Source organism: Ursus americanus, chromosome 10, assembly GCF_024610735.1.
Source record: "Ursus americanus isolate L20-20 chromosome 10, mUrsAme1.1.p, whole genome shotgun sequence".
Lineage (NCBI taxonomy): Eukaryota > Metazoa > Chordata > Mammalia > Carnivora > Ursidae > Ursus > Ursus americanus.
This window is the reverse complement of record NC_142136.1, coordinates 77,420,916-77,440,676: the sequence shown is the minus strand read 5'-3', so window position 1 is coordinate 77,440,676 and position 19,761 is coordinate 77,420,916. Positions and strand designations below refer to the sequence as shown.

Here is a 19,761-nt window from a genome sequence, read left to right as displayed (position 1 = left end):
AGTAGTGGTTCCCCCCTGCCATATTTTGTCTTTCTCTTTACCTAAATAAGCCTTCCACAGAAAAATCATTGAGGCATTTTCTTTCTTTTGGAGCACCTTGTTATTTAGTTACTTGTGATACTCATTTGTGTTTAAAATTTTGTTTGCTTGTTTTTAGATTCGCCATGAAGTCAGCTTTAAAAATATGACTCATAAGCTGTGCAGTGACCACTGCTTTAATAGATACAGAATGGCCAATGGTTTAATAATGAATTGCTGTGAACAGTGTGGAGAGTACCTGCCCAGCAAAGGTGCTGGAAATAATGTCCTGGTGATTGACGGTCAGCAGAAAAGATTTTGCTGTCAAAGTTGTGTCAGTGAATACAAACAGGTAATTCATGATCTAATCAAAATCCACCATTCGTTTGAATATGTTTTAAATTATTCTAATAGTTTTACTTTAGCAGCATTTATTAACTAGGTTTATCCTGGAATCTCATTTAATTCCATTATTGTCTTCATCTCTTGGAGATGACCTATCCCAAATGAATACAGATAAATGTAGATTATTGGACATTGTGTGATCTTACATATAATGGTAAATGCTAGCAGAGTAATTCCTCTTTCGAGATATTTGTTTATGGGTGGAGGAGAGGGGTTGCAAATAATGATTTTTCAAAGCTTAGCTTGGGAATGATTATCTTATTTATATTTCAGTGTTAAGGTCTTTTGAGTTAGTTTGTTTTTGAATATAGACATAATGGTTCAAAAGTAAAAGTACATAAAAAATATATTCAGAGAAGACCAGCTGCTGTTTCTATCTTCTCCTTTTGGTTTCTACTCATCTTTTATAGGTATTCGCTTTTCAGTTCTTAATATTTTGTGTGTTCTGTTATTTGAAAAATTAAGAAAATATGTAATTCATTCTTAGTTTCTCTTTTTTCTATAGAAAAGACAGCATACTGTATGTACTATGCTGCATCTTCCATTTTTCACTTCATAGTATATCTTGGAAATTATTGTATATCAATGATTTATGGACTTTCCTCTTTTTTTTAATGGCTGCTCAAATTTTCAGGAAATTTGTGAGCTGGTTATTAAAAACACTCTATTAAAAACAAATTAAACAAATATAAGTTTATATTAGTCTGCTAGGGCTGCCATAGTAAAATACCAGACTAGAGGGCTCAAACAACAAATTTATTTCTCGCAGTGTGAGGCTACAAGTCTAAGATCAAGGTGCCTTTCTGGGTTGGTTTCTGGTAAGGCTGCTCTTTGAGCCTTGCAGATAGCCTCCTTCTTGAGGTGTCCTCACCTGGTCTTTCCTCTTTTCAGAAGGGTGGTGGGGGGTCTTGGGTATTTCTTTCTCTTCTTGTAAGGCAGAACCTTAGTCCTGTCTGATTGGACCGCACTCTTAGTACTTTTTTAACTTTAACTGTCCCCTTATAGGCCCAATTCCAAATACAGTTTCATCAGGAGTAGGGCTTTAGCATATGAATTTTGGGGGGAACACAATTCAGACCTTACCAATACTGAAAACTAAGTACTCAAAACCTATTACTTCCTAATTATTGTATTTTAATATCATCTGTATTCTTACTTGTGTCTGTTGTGTTTATATAATGGAAATATTACACATAATGGTGTGCTTTTGTGCATCTCTTCCCAGTTTCATGTTTAGTTTCATTTTGTAGCCTGAAATTAGCCGTAGTAGGAGTATTTTCATGGCAGATGTAGCAAATTATGTTGTCTCCTTAATCTCCGAAGAGCTAGTGGTTAAGCATATCCCAGACAGCACTGGGCTATATGATAGTTTATTTGATCACTTTGCTGTTGGATGGTATTGGGGTTATTTCCAGTTTTTTGCTATTTTAACCCACACCAACTTACGGCTTATTATGTGAATTTTTAAATTTTATTGTCAAACAGTTTTCTTTTATTGCTTCTGGATTTTGTTTCATATACTTTCCTCACTCCCAGACTATAAAGGAATGCTTTTCATATTTTCCTTCTGTTTGCAAGGCTTCATTTTAATATTTAAATCTTTAATGCATTTAATGGAATTTATTCTGGTATATTGTTGAATTATGGGTCAGATATTATCTGCATCCAAATGACTGTCCTTGAGAATCAGCATCTTTGTGATGTCAGAATGTCCTATCATAGGGCAAGGGATTTCATTCTATTTGTTATATCATTGTGTTCCTGTTAAATTCACAAATATTTTGGGATGCCTGGGTGGCTCAGTCGGTTAAGTGTCTGGTTAATTGTTTTGTCTGCCATATCCTGGGCTCCCTGCTCAGTGGGGAGCCTCCTTCTTCTTCTGCCTGCCTCTTGTGCTGTCTCCCTGCTTGTGCATGCTTTCTCTGTCTCTCACAAATAAATAAAATCTAAAAAACAAATGGAAAAAAATAAATTGATAAATATTTTATCTTCTTGTTGCTATTTTATTTTAAAGATTTTATTTATTTGAGAGAGAGAGAGTGAGCACTTGCAGACTTGGGCAGGAGCACAGGGAATAGCAGAGGGGGAGGGAGAGGGAAAGGGAGGGAATCCCTAGCAAACTCCACACTGAGCCCTGAGCCCAACCCTGGGCTGTATCTCACAACTCTGAGATTCATGACCTGTGTAGCATGCTAACTGACTGAGCCACCCAAGCACCCCTGATGCTATTTTAAATGAGGTTTTCTTTTCCATTATTTTATGTGTGTGTATACATATATGTATGCACATACATTTTTAAATTGATTTTAAATACCTGCTATCTAACTAAATCATCATTATTGGTTAATTTTCTTGGATTTTAAACTAAACCATCATACCATCTGCAAATAGAGAAAGTTTAGGTCTTTCTTTACATTTCTCATTCCCATTATTATTTTGTCTTGCCTGATGACGTTTCCTAATAACTCCAGTACAGTTTTGAATAGTGGAAGTAGTAAATATCTTTGTTTTTCCAGTGGGAATTTCTTTGATGTTTCCTTATTAAATTAGATTCTGGCTTTAGGGTTGAGGTAAATATGTTTCACCATATTAAAAAATTACCTATTGAGGGGCGCCTGGGTGGCACAGCGGTTAAGCGTCTGCCTTCGGCTCAGGGCGTGATCCCGACGTTATGGGATCGAGCCCCACATCAGGCTCCTCCACTGGAAGCCTGCTTCTTCCTCTCCCACTCTCCCTACTTGTGTTCCCTCTCTCGCTGGCTGTCTCTATCTCTGTCAAATAAATAAATAAAATCTTAAAAAAAAAAAAAATTACCTAGTGAGTTTTGTTTTATTAAGTATTTTATCAAAAATGAATGTTGAGTTTTGAAGGTCTTCAGTGTCTGTGGAGGTGATTATGACTTTTTTTCTCTCCTTTTAATCTATTAATATGTGGATTATTTAAATGAGTTTTGTAATCCATCTAACCATTCTTTCATTGCTAGAATAAACCATACCTGTCATCATATTTTAAATGTTTAGTTGTCATTGTTTATATTTAGTACTTTCCCATTGGTATTCGTAAGTGACATTGGTCTTTAATTTCCCTTTTTTGGGTGCATTCTTTAAGATGTCAGTGTTACATTTAAAAAATGCTCAAGACCAAATTCTTACCTTTACATGCTTAAAGCAATAAAAATGAAAATAAATGAATTAAATATTTAACTCAAAAAGTTGTAAAACGAAAACAAACTAAAAAGAGAAGAAATAAAGATAAAAGTAGGAGTTAGTGAGTTAGGAAATAAAAACAGTACGAAAATAATCCAGAATGCTGCTTTTATGATAAATAAATTCTGTGGAAAACTAGACCAGCTGATCATTAATTGGGAAAAGAGGTTTAAAAATGCCCAAATTTACAAAAATAAGAAATGAAAAGGTGGACTTAACCATCAAAACAGAGGAAATGGAAGAAAATCATTTAAAAGGGACTACTTCGTATACAACTTTATATAAAAATGTTGAAAACCTAGCTGAGTAGTTTTCCATGAAAATATAATTTTTGTGTATGTGAAAATATAATTTACCTAAATTGACTCCAGAGCAGATAAAATAAGGCAGAGAAATTTCCATAGAAGAAATAGAGATAGTTATCAATGAACTACCCCACAAAGAGAAACGGACTCTGGTGTATCTTTCTTTTCTCTTTTTTTTTTTTTTTTTTAAAGATTTTATTTATTTATTAGAGCGAGCACTAGCTGAGAGGGAGGAGCAGAGGGAGAGGGAGAGGCAGACTTCCCGCTGATCAGGGAGCCTAACTTGGGGCTTGATCCTAAGACCCTGGTATCTTGACCTGAGGTGAAGGCAGACGCTTAACTGACTGAGCCACCCAGGAACCCCAACTCAGATGTTTCATAGGGAAATTCCATCAGATTTAAACTAGGTAATTGCAATGCTATTTCAAACCATTCCAGAGCAGGAAACGGGAAGAAAATAACTCATAGTTTTTTAAAACAAATGTGATAAACATATACAAAACAACATTTCCAATTGTTTTGAAACGTTTTTAAGTATGCAGTTGAGTGACATATGAAAGACATTCATAATGTGCAATCATCGTCTCTGTTTTTAGAATTTTTTAATGACTCAAACAGAAACTGATGAGGCCACTAACTCCTCATCTTCTCTTAACTTCCTTGGTCCCTGGTAATCTCTAATCTACTTTGCGTCTGTATGAATTTGCCTATTCTAGATAGTTCATATACTTGAAGTCATACATTATCTGTCCTTTTGTGTCTGATTTATTTCACTTAGGACAATGTTTTCAATATCATCCATGTTGTAGCGTTACTTTTTACCTCTGAATAATATTCATGTATAGACCACATTTTGTTTATCCATTCATTTGTTGCAGGGCATTTTGGTTGTTTCCAACCTTTTGACTAGTGTGAATCATGCTGCAATGAGCTTTGGCATGCAAGTATCAGTTTGAGTCGTGGTTTTTAGTTCTTGGTATATACCTAAGAGTGGATTTGCTTGGTCATAGGCTAATTTTATGCTCTCTCAGGAACTGTAAAACTATTTTCCGAAACAGCTGTATTGATAATTCCTAACAGCAGTACATGAGGTTTCCATTTATTGTAACTCTTTCCCAACACTTAATTACTTTCTGTTTTTTAATCCTTATTTTTTATTTTAATCATCCTTGTAGATGTGAGGTGGTATCTCTTTGTGGTTTTTGGTTTGCATTTCTCTGATTACTGATGATGTTGAGTATATTTTTCATGCTTATGGATGATTTGTATATCTTCTCTGGAAAAGTATCTATTGAAGTCCTTCACCCATTTTGAATTGCATTGTTTTTCCTTTTGTTTTTCAGTTGTAGGAGTTTGTTCTTTTATTTAAAGATTTTATTTATTTGAGGTAGAGTGAGCAAGAGAGAGCATGAGCCGGGGGTAGGGGGAGAAACATGCTCCCCACTGAGCAGGGAGCCTGACGGGCTTGATTACGGGACCTGAGCTGAAGGCAGACGCTTAACCAACTGAGCTACCCAGACACCCCTTAGAGTTCTTTTTTTTTTAATATTCTGAATATTAATCCCTTATTTCTTAAGTTTTTTTTTTTAAGATTTATTTATTCCTTTGGGAGAGCAAGAGAGAGCAAGAGTGAGAGAGTGAGAGCTCCCGAGCGTGGGGCAGAGGGGCAGAGGGAGAGGCGGTTCCAAGGAGACTCTGCACTGAAGGCAGAGTGTGAAGCCCCTTGTGGGGCTCAATCTCAGGACCTGGAGATCACCACCTGAGCCAAAACCAAGAGTTGGCTGTTCCACCGACTGCGCCACCCCGGAGCCCCTAATCACTCATTTGATTTATGGTTGCAGATATTGGCTCCCATTTATTGGTTGCCTTTTTACTTTCTTGATAATGTCATTTGATGTAAAATTTTAATGTTAATAAAGTCAATTAACCTCTTTTTTCCTATGTTGATTATGTCTTTGGTGCCGTATCTAAGAATTTTTTGCCAAATCAAAGGTTAAGAAGGCTTATTCCTATATTTTCTTTTAACAGCTTTATGGTTTTAACTCTTACATTTAGGTCTTTGGTCCATTTTGAATTAATTTTTGTTTATGATGTGAGACAGGCATCCAGCTTAATTCTTTTGTATATGCAAATCCAGTTGTCCCAGCATCATCTGTTGAAGAGAGTATTGTTTTCCTATGGAATGGACTTGTCATATTCTCAAATATTAATTGGCCATAGATGGGTAGGTTTATTTCTGGACTTTCATTGTATATTCCATTGGACTACATGTCTGTTCTAGTGCAAGTACCACACTGTTGTGGTAACTGTGTCTTTGAAGTAAGTTTTGAAATTAGAAAAATGAGTCTTCCAACTTTATTCTTTAAAAATTAGGTGTTCTAGACCCATTCCAATGGTATGTGAATTTGAGGATCAGCTTTTCCATTTCTTCAGAAAAGGTTGTTAGAATTTGGATAGTGATTGCACTGATCCTTAGATTGCTTTGGGTAGTATTGACATTTCAACAATGTTAAATCTTCCTGTTTGTGAATATGGGTTGTCTTCCCATTCATTTAGACCTTTCTTAATTTCTTTATTTTTTTTTTAAGATTTTATTTATTTATTCGACAGAGATAGAGACAGCCAGCGAGAGAGGGAACACAAGCAGGGGGAGTGGGAGAGGAAGAAGCAGGCTCATAGTGGAAGAGCCTGATGTGGGGCTCGATCCCAGAACGCCGGGATCACACCCTGAGCCGAAGGCAGACGCTTAACCGCTGTGCCACCCAGGCGCCCCTAGACCTTTCTTAATTTCTTTCAGCAGTTTGTAGTTTTCAGGGTACAAGTCTTTACCTTCTGCGGTATATTTATTTATAATATTTTATTCTTTTGAACACTATTGTTAATGGAATTGCTTTATTAATTTCCTTTTCAGATTGTACATTGCTAGTGTTTAGAAACACAACTGATATTTAAGTGTTGATCTTACACCTGCAACTTTGTTGAATTTATTAGCTCTAGTAGCTTTACTGTGGATCCCTTGGGATTTTCTCCATATAGAGTCATATCATCAGTGAATAACAGTAGTTTTACCTCTTCCTTTCCAATTTAGATGCCTTTTATTTCTTTTTCCTAACTGTTCTGGCTAGAAGTTTCACTATTTTGTAGACTAGAAGAAGTGGTGAAATTGTGCAGCCATGTTTTGTTTCTGATCTTAACAGGAAAAACCTTGTGTCTTTGTAGAGTCTGATGTTAGCTGTGGGGTTGTTCATATATGGCATTTATTATGTTCAGGTAGTTTTCTTCTATTCTTAGTTTGTTGAGGGTTTTTTTTTTTTTAAATCATAAAAGTGTGTTGGATTTTGTCAATCTTTCTTTTACCATTTGAGATTATCAAATGGTTTTTACCTTCATTGTGTTCATGTGTTTTATTATATTCATTATTTTTTATTGAACCACTGTTTGCATTACTGGGATAAATCCCACTTGGTTGTGGTATGTAATACTTTCAATGTGCTGCTGAATGTGGTTGACATTTAACATCCTAAATTTTATATCTATTTTGAGGTGATAATTGGCATTTAAGAACTCTGCTCCTGGGGCGCCTGGGTGGCACAGCGGTTAAGTGTCTGCCTTCGGCTCAGGGCGTGATCCCGGCGTTCTGGGATCGAGCCCCACGTCAGGCTCCTCTGCTGGGAGCCTGCTTCTTCCTCTCCCGCTCCCCCTGCTTGTGTTCCCTCTCTCGCTGGTTGTCTCTATCTCTGTCGAATAAATAAATAAAATCTTAAAAAAAAAAAAAAGAACTCTGCTCCTGTGTAGCCTCACCCTCATTTATGTTGTAATAAATTACATCTTAAACATTGTTTGCATAATAACATAGACTTGCAATTGTGTTTTGTGCATTTGTTCTTAAAATCATGTAGGAAATAAAAATTGGACTTACAAACTGAAAATACAGCACTATTGCGTTTTATGTTTGCCCATGTAGTTACTTTTACTAAAGATCCTTATTTCTTCATTCTGCTGGAGTCACTGTCTAGTTTCCTTTCCAGTTTGGCATAAATCTTTGACTCTCTTTAGCATTTCTTGTAGAGTAGATCTAGTGGTGACAAATTCCCTCAGTTTTCTATTTGGGTATGTCTTTATTTCTTCTTCATGTTTGGATAATAGTTTTGCCAGATTTTTGTTTGAAAGTATTTTTCTTTCAGCATTTTACATATGTCATTTCACTGCCTTTTGGTTTCCACGGTCTCTGATGAGAAATTGGTGGAAAATCTTATTGAGGATTCTTTGTACTTGATAATTAGCTTGTCTCTTTCTGCTCAAGAATCTCTGTGTCTTTCAACAATTTGATTATATTGTGTACTGTTGTGTGTCTTTTTGAGTTTATCCTACTTAAAATTTGTTGTGCTTTTCAGCTTTGTAGATTAGTTTCGCCTCATCAAACTTATGAAGTTTTCAGTCTTCTTTCTTTCTCTCTTTCTTTCTTTCTTTCTTTCTTTCTTTCTTTCTTTCTTTCTTTCTTTCTTTCTTTCTTTCTTTCTTTCTTTCTTTCTCTTTCTTTCTTTCTTTCTTTCTTTCTTTCCTTTGTTTTCTTCCTTTTTTTTTTTTTAAGTATTTATTTGAGACAAAAAGCGGGAGAAAGAGCACGAGCAGGGGAAGGGGCAGAGGGAGACGGAGAAGCAGAATGCAGATTCCCCACTGAGTAGAGAGCCCTATGCTGGAATCCATCGCAGGATCCTGGTATCAGAGCTCTGAGCCACCCAGTTGACCTGTTATTTTTTAAAATAATCATTCTTTGTTCTGTCTATTCTTCCGGGACTCTCATAATGCACATGTTGGTCTGCTTGATCTGTTCTACAGGTTCCTTAGGATTTGTTCACTTTTCTTCGTTGTTTTTTTTTTTTTCTTTCTGCTCTTCAGACTGTAATTTCAGTTTGGGCCTAGTTACTGCTGGTGGAAGTCCTTATGTTACCAGTTCTCATCTTGAGGGGGTAGGTAACAGGGTACCTTGTTACTTCCTGATAGGATAGAAGTTCAGGCTCCCTACTTCGCCTTTTCTCACGTCACCATAGCTGGGTTGCTGCAGTGGGGCACTGCATTGCAGCCAGGCCAAGGTAGAGTCTAAGCTCTCCACTTGTCCTTTTCTCGTGTGGGTGGGGTTAATGCCATATTGTTCCTGTGGTGGTTGGGTCAAGTAGAGGGGCTATTGACTAAAGGCGTTTTGTCTTTCTACGCTGTAATTCCAAGTGTATTTCTTTTATAGCTTTGTCATTCATTTTCTGTTGCTGGTTTCAAGATTTTTTTTGTCTTTATTTTTATTCAAATTTAAATTTTATTTAAAATTTTCAGAAATTTGATTGTGATAATATTGTGATTCGTTCAGTTTTCCCTTTCTGGGATTTGCTCAGCTTCTTTTATCCATAGGTTTGTATCTTCTGCCTAATTTGCAATGTTCCTTTGACTACTTTTTCAACCCTATCCTCTTCCTTCTCTCCCTCCAGGACTGTAGTGACTTTTATTCTTTGTTGAAAGAGGCCAAATAGGGAGCCTGAATTTCTGTATATTTTTTATAGTCCTACAGATCCCTGAGGCTCTTTTCTTTTTTATTTTTTCCATCCAAGTCTGTTTTCTTTCAGTTAAGTTTGGATAATTTCTATATTTCCCTGCAATGATTCTTTCCTCTGTCTTCTCCATTCTGCTATTGGTTGGGGTTTTCTCTTGTTGTTTACTAATAATTTCTTTTAGAATGGTGTTTTTTGTTTTTTTGGGTTTTTTTTTAGTTTCAGAGGTAGAGCTTAGTGACTCATCAGTTGCATATAACACCCAGTGCTCATTACATGAAATTCCCTCCTTAATGCCCATCACCCAGTTACCCCATCCCCCAGTTACCCCATCCCCCACCCACCTCCCCTCCAGCCACCCTCTGTTTGTTTTCTATAGTTAAGAGTTAGAATGGTTTTAGTGTTACAGAAAAATTAAGCAGATAGTACAGAGTTCTCCTGTGATGGTCTTTTATTGATACCTTAAATCAGTAAGATAACATTTGTTGCAGTTAATGAACTGGCATTAATATATTTGTTATTTTGTAAAGTCTATCTTTTATTCATATTTCCTTAACTTCTACATAATGCCCATTTTCTTTACAGGATCCCATCTGGGATACCACATTATATCCAGTAATCATGTTACCTCAGGCTAGTCTTGGTTATGACATTTTCTCAGACTTTTGTTGGTTTTCAATGACCTTGACAGTTTTTAAGATTTAGATATATTGTAAGATGCCCCTCTATTGGAATTTGAAGTTTTCTCATCATTAGACAGATTGGAGCTATATGTTTTTAGGAAGAATGTCACAGAGGTGTTTACTTTTTACACTGCCATTTTCATCACATCACAAGAGTACATCTATCAACATGATTTAAGTTACTGTTGAAGTTGATGTTGATCACCTTGCTGAAGTAGCACTTGTCAGGATTCTCCATTGTAAATTCTCCACCCCATTTCCATGTTGTACTCTCTCTCTTTTTTTTTTTTTTTTTTTGAGAGAGAGAGTGTACACCCAGCAGGGGAGAGGAGCAAAAGGTGAGGGAGAGAGAGAGAGAATCTTAAGCAGGCTCCATGCCCTGTGCTGAGCCTGAGGCAGGGCCCTGAAATCAGGACCTGAGCTGAAATCAAGAGTCAGTCCTTAACTGACTGAGTCATCCAGGCTCTCCCCTTGTTGTATTCTTGAGAATGAAGTCACTGTCTCCTTTCGGGTGGAGTATACAGCTAATTGGAATTTTTCTGCATAAGAGATTGGTCTTTTCTCCTACATTTATTAATTTATTCAGTCATTTATTAATATTAGTAGGGACTCATAGATATTTTATAATTTTGGGCTATAATAAAATACAGTTTTATTTTGTTGATCAAAATTTTCTAGCTTTGGCCATTGGGAGCACTTTCACTTGGCTCCTGCATTCTTTTGACTTACCCTATCTGTTGATTTTTTAAATTTCTGTTACTGGTTTTTTTTGAGTCCTAGAATTTCCATTTAGTTCTTATTTATATCTTCTATTTTTTTATATGAATTTCTATTTTTTCATTGTTAAGTGTGTTTTTTATTCTTTGTTGAAACATTTTTATCTTGGCTGCTTTAAAAATCTTTGTCATAATTCTAACATCTCTGTCATTGTTGGCATCTACTGATCATCTTTTTCCATTTATTTTTATTTTTATTTTTTTAAAAGATTTTCTTTATTTGGGGGGGGAGAGAGAGCAGCAGAGGGGTGAAGAGCAGAGGGAGAAGCAGACTCCCTACTGAGCCAGGAGCCCGATGCAGGACTCGATCCCGGGTCTCTGGGAATATGACCTGAGCTGAAGGCAAATGCTTAACCAACTGAGCCACCCAGGTGTCTTTTTCCATTCAAATTGTTGTTTCTCTGGGTTTTGATAGGATACATGATTTTATTTTTAATCAAAGCCTGGAAATTTTTGGTATTATGTTATTATATTCTGGATCTTATTTAAACCTTCTTCAGCTGGCTTTTATTTGACACTGCTGTGGTAGGAGTAGGAAGGGGTAGGGGTAGGGGTTGAAATCCAGGCTCTCCATTTGGCCTCTGTTGATACCCGTTGAGGTGGGCTCCTTGTTATTGCTGGATGAGGGTAGGCATTCTGGCTCCCCTCTGGGCTTTGGCTGATCCACCCAAACTGGGAGGAGTAGGAATACCACCTTACTGCTCCCCACGTAGCCTCCACTGACACCAAATGATTCCATTCTAATGGCTATAGAAAATACTCTTTGTACTATGATTAAATAAAATAAAAATTATTTAAAAAGTTTTTCATCTTTCATTCTGTAAAATTATTTTCATGTGTAATTCATATATTGCATGTTCATAATTTACAAGTAAGTAAATGGAAATCCACGCATATACATTGTTACTTGACAAGGGAACACAATCAGACATGTTTGGAAACCACTACATAAGATGCTATAGTGAAGGTCTTTTCCTATAATCTGGGGGAACTAAAACTGTATGGTGATCTTTTCTTACCCTTGCCCTCTCCCTCCCCTTTTGACATTTTTCTCTAACATTTAACTTAGCTGCCATTGTTTGTATCCCCATTGCTGAATTAGTTTCTGGAATATACTGATACAGGTAATTAATAATCTGGATCCTGGCAGTGGAGACTGTATAATACTTAACACTTCTCTTTCAATATTTTATTTTCCATTTTCTCATATGGTATTTTGACTTTAATGGAAAGGAGGATGCTTTCTGCAAGGAGTAAGATGTATATTCATATGTGCTGTAAACTGTCATGTGCTCTAAAAAGAGTTTCCAAAACAACCCATTTGCCAGTAATGAAAACTGTACCTGCATAATCTTCAAATCACTTAATTTAGAATGTTTTGAGGTACCATAGGCTATAATGAGATCTTAGAATACACTGTCATCTAAGAGAAATAAGTAATTTTTTTTTTTTGTCTAGGTCTACTTAGGCAAGTCAAGTAAGTTTAAAGGTCTGTTTATATTTATAATTTGTTACCTGTTATTGTTTTATCATTAAATGATTTTTTTCTTATAGGATAATTAAAATAATTTAACAATGGCACTGGGGATAGGACAGAGGCATTTTTAAAAGTTGGAATGAGTTTTAAGACACAGACAATTAAGAATCAACTTTTACGGGGCGCCTGGGTAGCGCAGTCGTTAAAGCGTCTGCCTTCGGCTCAGGGCGTGATCCCGGCGTTCTGGGATCGAGTCCCACATCGGGCTCCTCTGCTGGGAGCCTGCTTCTTCCTCTCCCAATTCCCCTGCTTGTGTTCCCTCTCTCGCTGGCTGTCTCTGTCAAATAAATAAATAAAATTAAAAAAAAAAAATCAACTTTTACTGATTTGCTTATTTGTCTTTCAATTAAGCAGCTTCTTTATATATTTTTTTTAATGTCTTTTAAATATTTTTTTAGGTAGGTAGCCATCCAAGCTTTCTGAAGGAGGTTCGAGACCACATGCAGGACTCTTTCTTAATGCAACCCGAGGTAAGCAGGAATGTAGCTGTGGTTAAGCCCTTAACAATTTCATGTACTGCTATTGTCTTTATTATGTAACTGAAAAATCATGTGGATTTTGAAGTATATTAAAATTTATGAACTTAAAATATGTCAGATGATGATGTTTTCTTATGTTATCATAGGCAAAATTTATTTCACTAAATTTTACATGTATTGTGATATACTCATTTGCTTTTAGGTATTTTTATTAAAAATTATTTTCAGATAAAAAATTTATGCACAGTACCTTGTCCAGAGTAGGCATTTACCTAGGATATAAAAGGTCCTCTCTTTTGTGCCTACCTGAAAGATATTAAAAATCCTTTATTTTGTAAAAATTTCTAAATTCATATTCCTTACTCTAGGTGAATGGATTAGTACAGAAATATGTGTATAATAAATATGTACAATTAATAATTATAACTGTAGTACAAGGAATTTCATATTGACATACTCCTGCTATATGATTAATCTATATACCTTATTCAAATTTTAAAACATTAATGTCCCTTGCAGCAAATGGAAAAAAAAAATTACTTCTTGTTTAGGATCCAATCCTGGATCATAGGCCATTATTTCTTTAAAAATGTTTTTCGCCCCCCCAACCCCTTCCTGAGACCCCAATTCCAGATATATTAGATTTCCTGCTATTGTCCCATGGTCCCTGTTGCTGTATTATTTATTGGGTTTTTTTTCGTCTTTTTTTTTTTTCTTCATTTTGCAGAATGTCTGTTGTTGTATCTTTAATTTTACTTATCTTTTCTAATACACTGTTAGTCCCATGTGGTATATTTTATGTCTCAGATCTTGCATTTCTCATTTCTAGAAGTTCCATCTGGGTCTTTTTTATATCTTCTATTCCTTTCCTCATTATGTTCATGTTTTCCTCTACTGCTTTCTTGAATATATCAGCATATTTATCATAGATCTTTTAACATTTTTGCCTTGTATTTTCTTAGCTGTCATTTCTAGATATGTTTCCACAGCTTGATTTTTAAAAATTTCTATATAATGAGTTATATTATGTTTTGTGGAATGTTTAAAAGCCATTGTTTCATATCTTTTGTGTCGTTTTCTGGTTTTTAAAAGTGGGAGGTTAAATCTAGTCTCTGTACTCCATCATGGCTGGGGTTGGAAGTCCTGTCAGCTTTAATATGAAATAGTTCCCTAGTCTTTGTCTTTCATGACCTTGACATTTTTTGAATACTACAGGACATTTAGTAGAGTGCCCCTCAATTTCAAGTACATCAAGCTTTTATCTCTTGAGTACCTTCCCATGTGGTTCACTCACTTGGTCAAAATGTAGTAAAAGAATTATGTATTGCATACATGTAAAAGAATAAATTAGGAGGAAGTTTTATGTAAAATCATGTGATGATTAATTTTGATATTCATATGGAATTGTGTAAAATTTAAATGTACCATTTTTTAATGAGTAGACTGAAAATGAGCCAATTTGCCATAAATTCCCCATTATATATACCTTTCCCTTACCAGTATCTTGTTTAATTAGTTTTACCTTATTCTTTTTCACTGAATTTGTGAGTAGGTTTATTTTCTCCCATGTCTGCATGGGGAATATAATAATTGTGAATTTATTACAGTTAATTTCATTTTTTAACTCACTCAATGTCTATTTGTAGGATGAATGAAATTTAAATATTTTGATTGTTTACACAAAGAACAGAAAACATGGCATGAACAGATATTTCTTTTTTTTACTAATGTTCTTTCATTAAATGGGTCCTTTTATTTTTGAAGTAGTGGTGGCTGTGAAAGTGGCTGTGTTAAAATATTTTCAATATTAATGATTCTATCTTTCTGATAGTACTTTCTCATTCTCTTCAGATAAAAGTATTTGTCAGTGTGGACCAGTTGCTTAGCTCCTTGTTTACTTGACCCAATTCAACTGGTCTACTTTTTATTGGTACGTCTTAAAACTTACTAATTACTTAACCATTCTGCCAATAAAATTATTGTCAACTTAAAGGATGTTTCTAATAAGTTAAAAAAAAATTCTAATCCAGGTTTAGGTTAGATGGTTGGACTTCATTTATATTAATAAAAGAATTCTTGATGGGTGCTGCTACATGCAGGTCTTGTACAAGAATCTGCTGAGAGCTGCTTGCTTTTTCTCTTTGTAATCCTGTGATTTAATGGCAAGTGTCCTGATATTTTTAGTATTCCTGATTTGTACTATGGTGCCAGATTTTAAAAATTCTTTTTTCTTTCATTGTTTTATTGATGTGTTTTCTTTGACTCTTTTCCCATTATAAAAATTTGAATTATTATATAGGCCTCAGGAAAATATTTTGTCATTTCAAGCAAAAAACCAGCATTCTCCTCTATTGTTTTTGTAACACTGGGAAAGTCATAATTAGACTTAATAGGTTTGCAGTTATTCTTTTCTGTTCCTTGTTACTATTCTTTTACTGTTGATAAGTATTTCTTTTTGCAGTCTATGAGAGATTGAAGAATGGGTTGATTTCCACTTTGAAAAGTAAAACTTAGGACTTCTATGAAGTGGGATTTAAGTAAATGAGGAATAGGCAGCATTGCTTATTTTTTATGGTACCAGTTATGTTTTTTTATAACTTCCATTTGTTGTATGCTGAGAAAGTTTTTTTTTTTTTCTTTTTTTGATGTTGATGTTAGTTATTTGGTTTTGGTTATTTTACCTTCAATTTATTACCTTTATTTTCTAAAATCCTGTGGCGCTTATGATATTTGTCCATGCAGTTTACCCATTTTGTTATTTTTGGCCTGATAGTCATCTTCCCTGACATTTGTTGGTCATCCATCCATGGAACATTTTGAGGCCTTTTAATATCATTATATTGTACTAGATGCTGTTGGGTATGACAGTGATTAAAGAATCTCAACATCAGGTGGAAAAATGGATGCAATTATTTTGCAGTATGATATGTGATATTTGATTTAGCGGCTTGATAGTTGTGTAACCACTCAGAAGAAAGATCAAATACAAGTTGCACTTTCTAAAGACTTGCTTTTCCTTATGTTTGATTTCTAATTGTGACTATCATGTTTTTAATAGAAATACACCAGTTCATCTGCTGTATTTGTATTTTTGTAAGACTATGTATATTTCAGTAATATTGCTTTTGTCTAGTAATTTTCAAAGTGTACCTCCTTCGGTCTTACCATTATATAGTTTACCTTGTTTCTTTGAATTACGTGTTGGCAAATACTCTTGCCAGAAGGGCTGACTAGTCTTGTCTGTTGACTAATTACTAGCTTTAGTTAATAGCCCCAAATCTTGTTAAATGACATTTTTTTTTTAGTTTAAAAAAATCTAAAATGATGGTGTTTTATCATGGTTGAATGAGGTTTTAAATGTACTATACATAGGTGGTTAATTGGTTTTAAGAGAAGTTCCAAAAGTTCTTGAGACAACAGCACAGCTCAGTGGAAAAAAATATTTAAGATCAAATTTTTCTTCTGAAGGAACATAGTCATTTGATTATTAAGGCTTATACTTTGTAGGTCCATTTAATTTCTTCTGTCAAATGACAAAGAAGTGTGTCATGGTAAACAGAAAACACTGTGCCTTTGTTTTTCAGTTTATACTTTACCTATATAGGTGGGGATTCTATTAAACTAATTATTAGAGAAAAATCCTAGTTTTTGAAGGAGACTTAGCTAAGATCATTACTTTTGTTTGAACCTGATTTAGCTGCATTGTAGTTAACAGTTTGCATCCAGATGAAGATTTCTGACCCACTAAACCTGATTAGAGATTAACAAAATTGTTTTGCAGAGAGAAAAGGTGTACTGAAAAATATAAAATTTTTTTCTAAGTAAGTTATAGTTTTCTTAATTATCTTTTTATGTTTCAAATTTTAGAAATATGGAAAACTGACCACTTGTACTGGTTGCCGGACACAGTGCAGGTTTTTTGATATGACTCAGTGTATAGGTCCTAATGGATATATGGAGCCATATTGTTCAACTGCTTGCATGAACAGTCACAAGACAAAATATGCAAAATCACAAAGTAAGTTTCAGGTATTTGGGAAGTTAAAAAACCTTAATAACATGACCAATTTCTTAACTACTCTTTCCCCTTAACTTCGTTTTTATAGTTGTTTTTATTTTTTTTTATTTTTTTATTTTTTTATTTTATTATTATTATTTTTTTAAAGATTTTATTTATTTATTTGACAGAGATAGAGACAGCCAGCGAGAGAGGGAACACAAGCAGGGGGAGTGGGAGAGGAAGCAGCAGGCTCATAGCGGAGGAGCCTGATGTGGGGCTCGATCCCATAACGCCGGGATCACGCCCTGAGCCGAAGGCAGATGCTTAACCGCTGTGCCACCCAGGCGCCCCTTATAGTTGTTTTTAACTCGTAAATAATTTTTATTTATCACACTAAACTTTCTTACTGAAGACTTTTTTTAGTGATTTTGACCGTTCCATATTTCTTTGATTTTCTTTAGTTTTAAGTTATTGGTGAAGTTCTGTCCATGTCTCTGTTCTTAGCTAAAATTGTTTTTTCTTCCAAAGATCGAAAATTGAGATTGTTTCCTGTGTCTGTGTATATTTTAGAGACATGATGTCAGACTCTTTATAATGGTATTTTTTAAGGTGCAAATAATCTTGGAAATTAAAAAGAATAGTTTATAGAAGCTTCCGTTAAAAAAAAAATTCTCAGAGGTCAGTTAAAATTTTGTTCTAGACTTTTATCACTTTATAAAGAAATCAGATATGTACTTTTTCTCTCCTAGGTTTGGGAATTATTTGCCATTTTTGTAAGCGAAACTCTTTACCTCAATATCAAGCCACAATGCCTGATGGGAAACTGTATAACTTTTGCAATTCCAGTTGTGTGGCTAAATTTCAGGTTTGTTATTTATTTTGGATAACTCTCACTCCCAATATAAATACACATAGAAAATAAACAGTGTAATATGCTTTATTTTTATTAAATGTGCTAACTTTTATGTAGTTTGTTGAGGGTCAAACTGCAGGGTAGAGATTATAGAGTCACAGTAGTAGATATAGCTGCAGCAGCTCACCATTTAGCATGGAGAATCTAATTGACTTTTTAATTGTTGTTTATGGTAGACTTGGAGGAAAATAAATTTTAGTATAATTGAGCTCAGTGCCTGATGTGTACTATTTTCTTAGTCGATGGTTTCAATAACATGTGACTTTTAAGGGGAATTCTGTTTTATGATAAATGGGTGAAGAACATGGGTATATTTAGCCTGGAAGTGATAAGCATAAATGTTTTCTTTATATATTAGAAATATGCCATGTAAAATAGGGATGGGACTTGTTATAGTAGACCCTAATTTAAGATAAGATCAGTTTAGGGAGACGTTGTTCATTTTCATAAATGTAAAGAACTTTCTGGCATAGTTCTTCAAAGTTAGATTATGGATAAGCTCAGAAGGTAGCATTACTAGAAGTGTTCAAATTTAAACTCATTGACCATTTGGAAGGGATAGTTGAAAAGGGAATTTAACATTAGTTAAGTGCTACGAGTAGGTAGGTTTACCTTGCTGTAGGTGAAAATTTCAAGGTACTGAAAGGTTCAAACCAGTGCTTCAGGATAATCTTCCAGCAGTTGTACAGTGCTGCAGACACTGTGTTCTGTGTTAAACTGAAAATGCAGTGTCTTAAGTATGTTAGAGTAGTTACAACCATTATTAGCATTTAAATTGAGGTGGTTTTAAATTCAGCCAGGTGAATGTTGTTTTTATTAATAGTTATATCCTTGACTGAGTTTAGGTAATAAACCATTTTCATGACTAAACTTTTATTTTGGAAGTTGTGATCATGGCCATTGATACATCCTTTGAGTGGTAAATATTGCTTCTCACTTGTTGGCTTTTTTTAAACTAGAAATTAAGGAGTAGGGATTAATTAGATGAGAGAACAACAGTGTCTTTGGCATGCTGCTTCTCAGATTTCAACTTTATTTTTGATGTTGGTAAACTGAAATGTAAATAGAAAATGTTTTAACTACTTCTTTTATTTAACTGCAACTTGTATTGCCCATTATTTGAAGAAACAATTTGTATATATGTACATTGTATATTTTAAAGAAACCTTTAATGTAGACTCTTATTTCTGGGGAATGCATCCAGATAAGTGTAGGCAGCCTCATCACTGTAACTCTGCATAAAAGTGATACAAAGAATAGAAAAGCACCATTTTTTTTTCCTTTATCTTAAAGCACACCATAGATTTTGAACTTTATGTTTTCATTAGATGATGTTTCCATTTCAAAATAAGGTAATAGGATAGTATTCATTTATTTTGAAAGAATAGTTAACTTTATTTATTTATTTATTTATTTATTTTTTTTTTTTTTTAAAGATTTTATTTATTTATTTGACAGAGATAGAGACAGCCAGAGAGAGAGGGAACACAAGCAGGGGAAGTGGGAGAGGAAGAAGCAGGCTCATAGCGGAGGAGCCTGATGTGGGGCTCGATCCCATAACGCCGGGATCACGCCCTGAGCCGAAGGCAGACACTTAACCGCTGTGCCACCCAGGCGCCCCTGAAAGAATAGTTAACTTTAGTGGACTTACACAATTTTTTTTTTGAAACATCAAGGGCACAGTTGCTGGTCTTTATTTAAAGAATTTATTCATCTAATAGTTACTGTCTTAAATCTGCATGTTTTCTTTTTTAACAAATTTTAATTGGGTTGTATGATACATGCAGAATTTTTAAAAAATGATGAGGTTTTTTGTATAAAGATTTTTTCCCTCTCTTCACTGCCACCCTGAAAAAATTTTAACTTCTATACTTTCAGAAGATTATATATAATATGTAA

The 19,761-nt window shown here is 34.6% G+C and overlaps 1 protein-coding gene across 2 annotated transcripts in view; it reads left to right on the top strand.

Moving 5' to 3' along the window:
- Positions 1–19,761, top strand: part of ZMYM2 (zinc finger MYM-type containing 2) — a 104,580-nt gene that overhangs the window by 38,478 nt on the left and 46,341 nt on the right. For both annotated transcript variants that reach the window (XM_045797139.2, XM_087865244.1), the window contains 4 exons: positions 158–370; positions 12,869–12,940; positions 16,817–16,967; positions 17,699–17,814. In XM_045797139.2, coding sequence (XP_045653095.1) covers positions 158–370; positions 12,869–12,940; positions 16,817–16,967; positions 17,699–17,814 — 552 coding nt within the window. The remainder of the gene's footprint in view (positions 1–157; positions 371–12,868; positions 12,941–16,816; positions 16,968–17,698; positions 17,815–19,761) is intronic.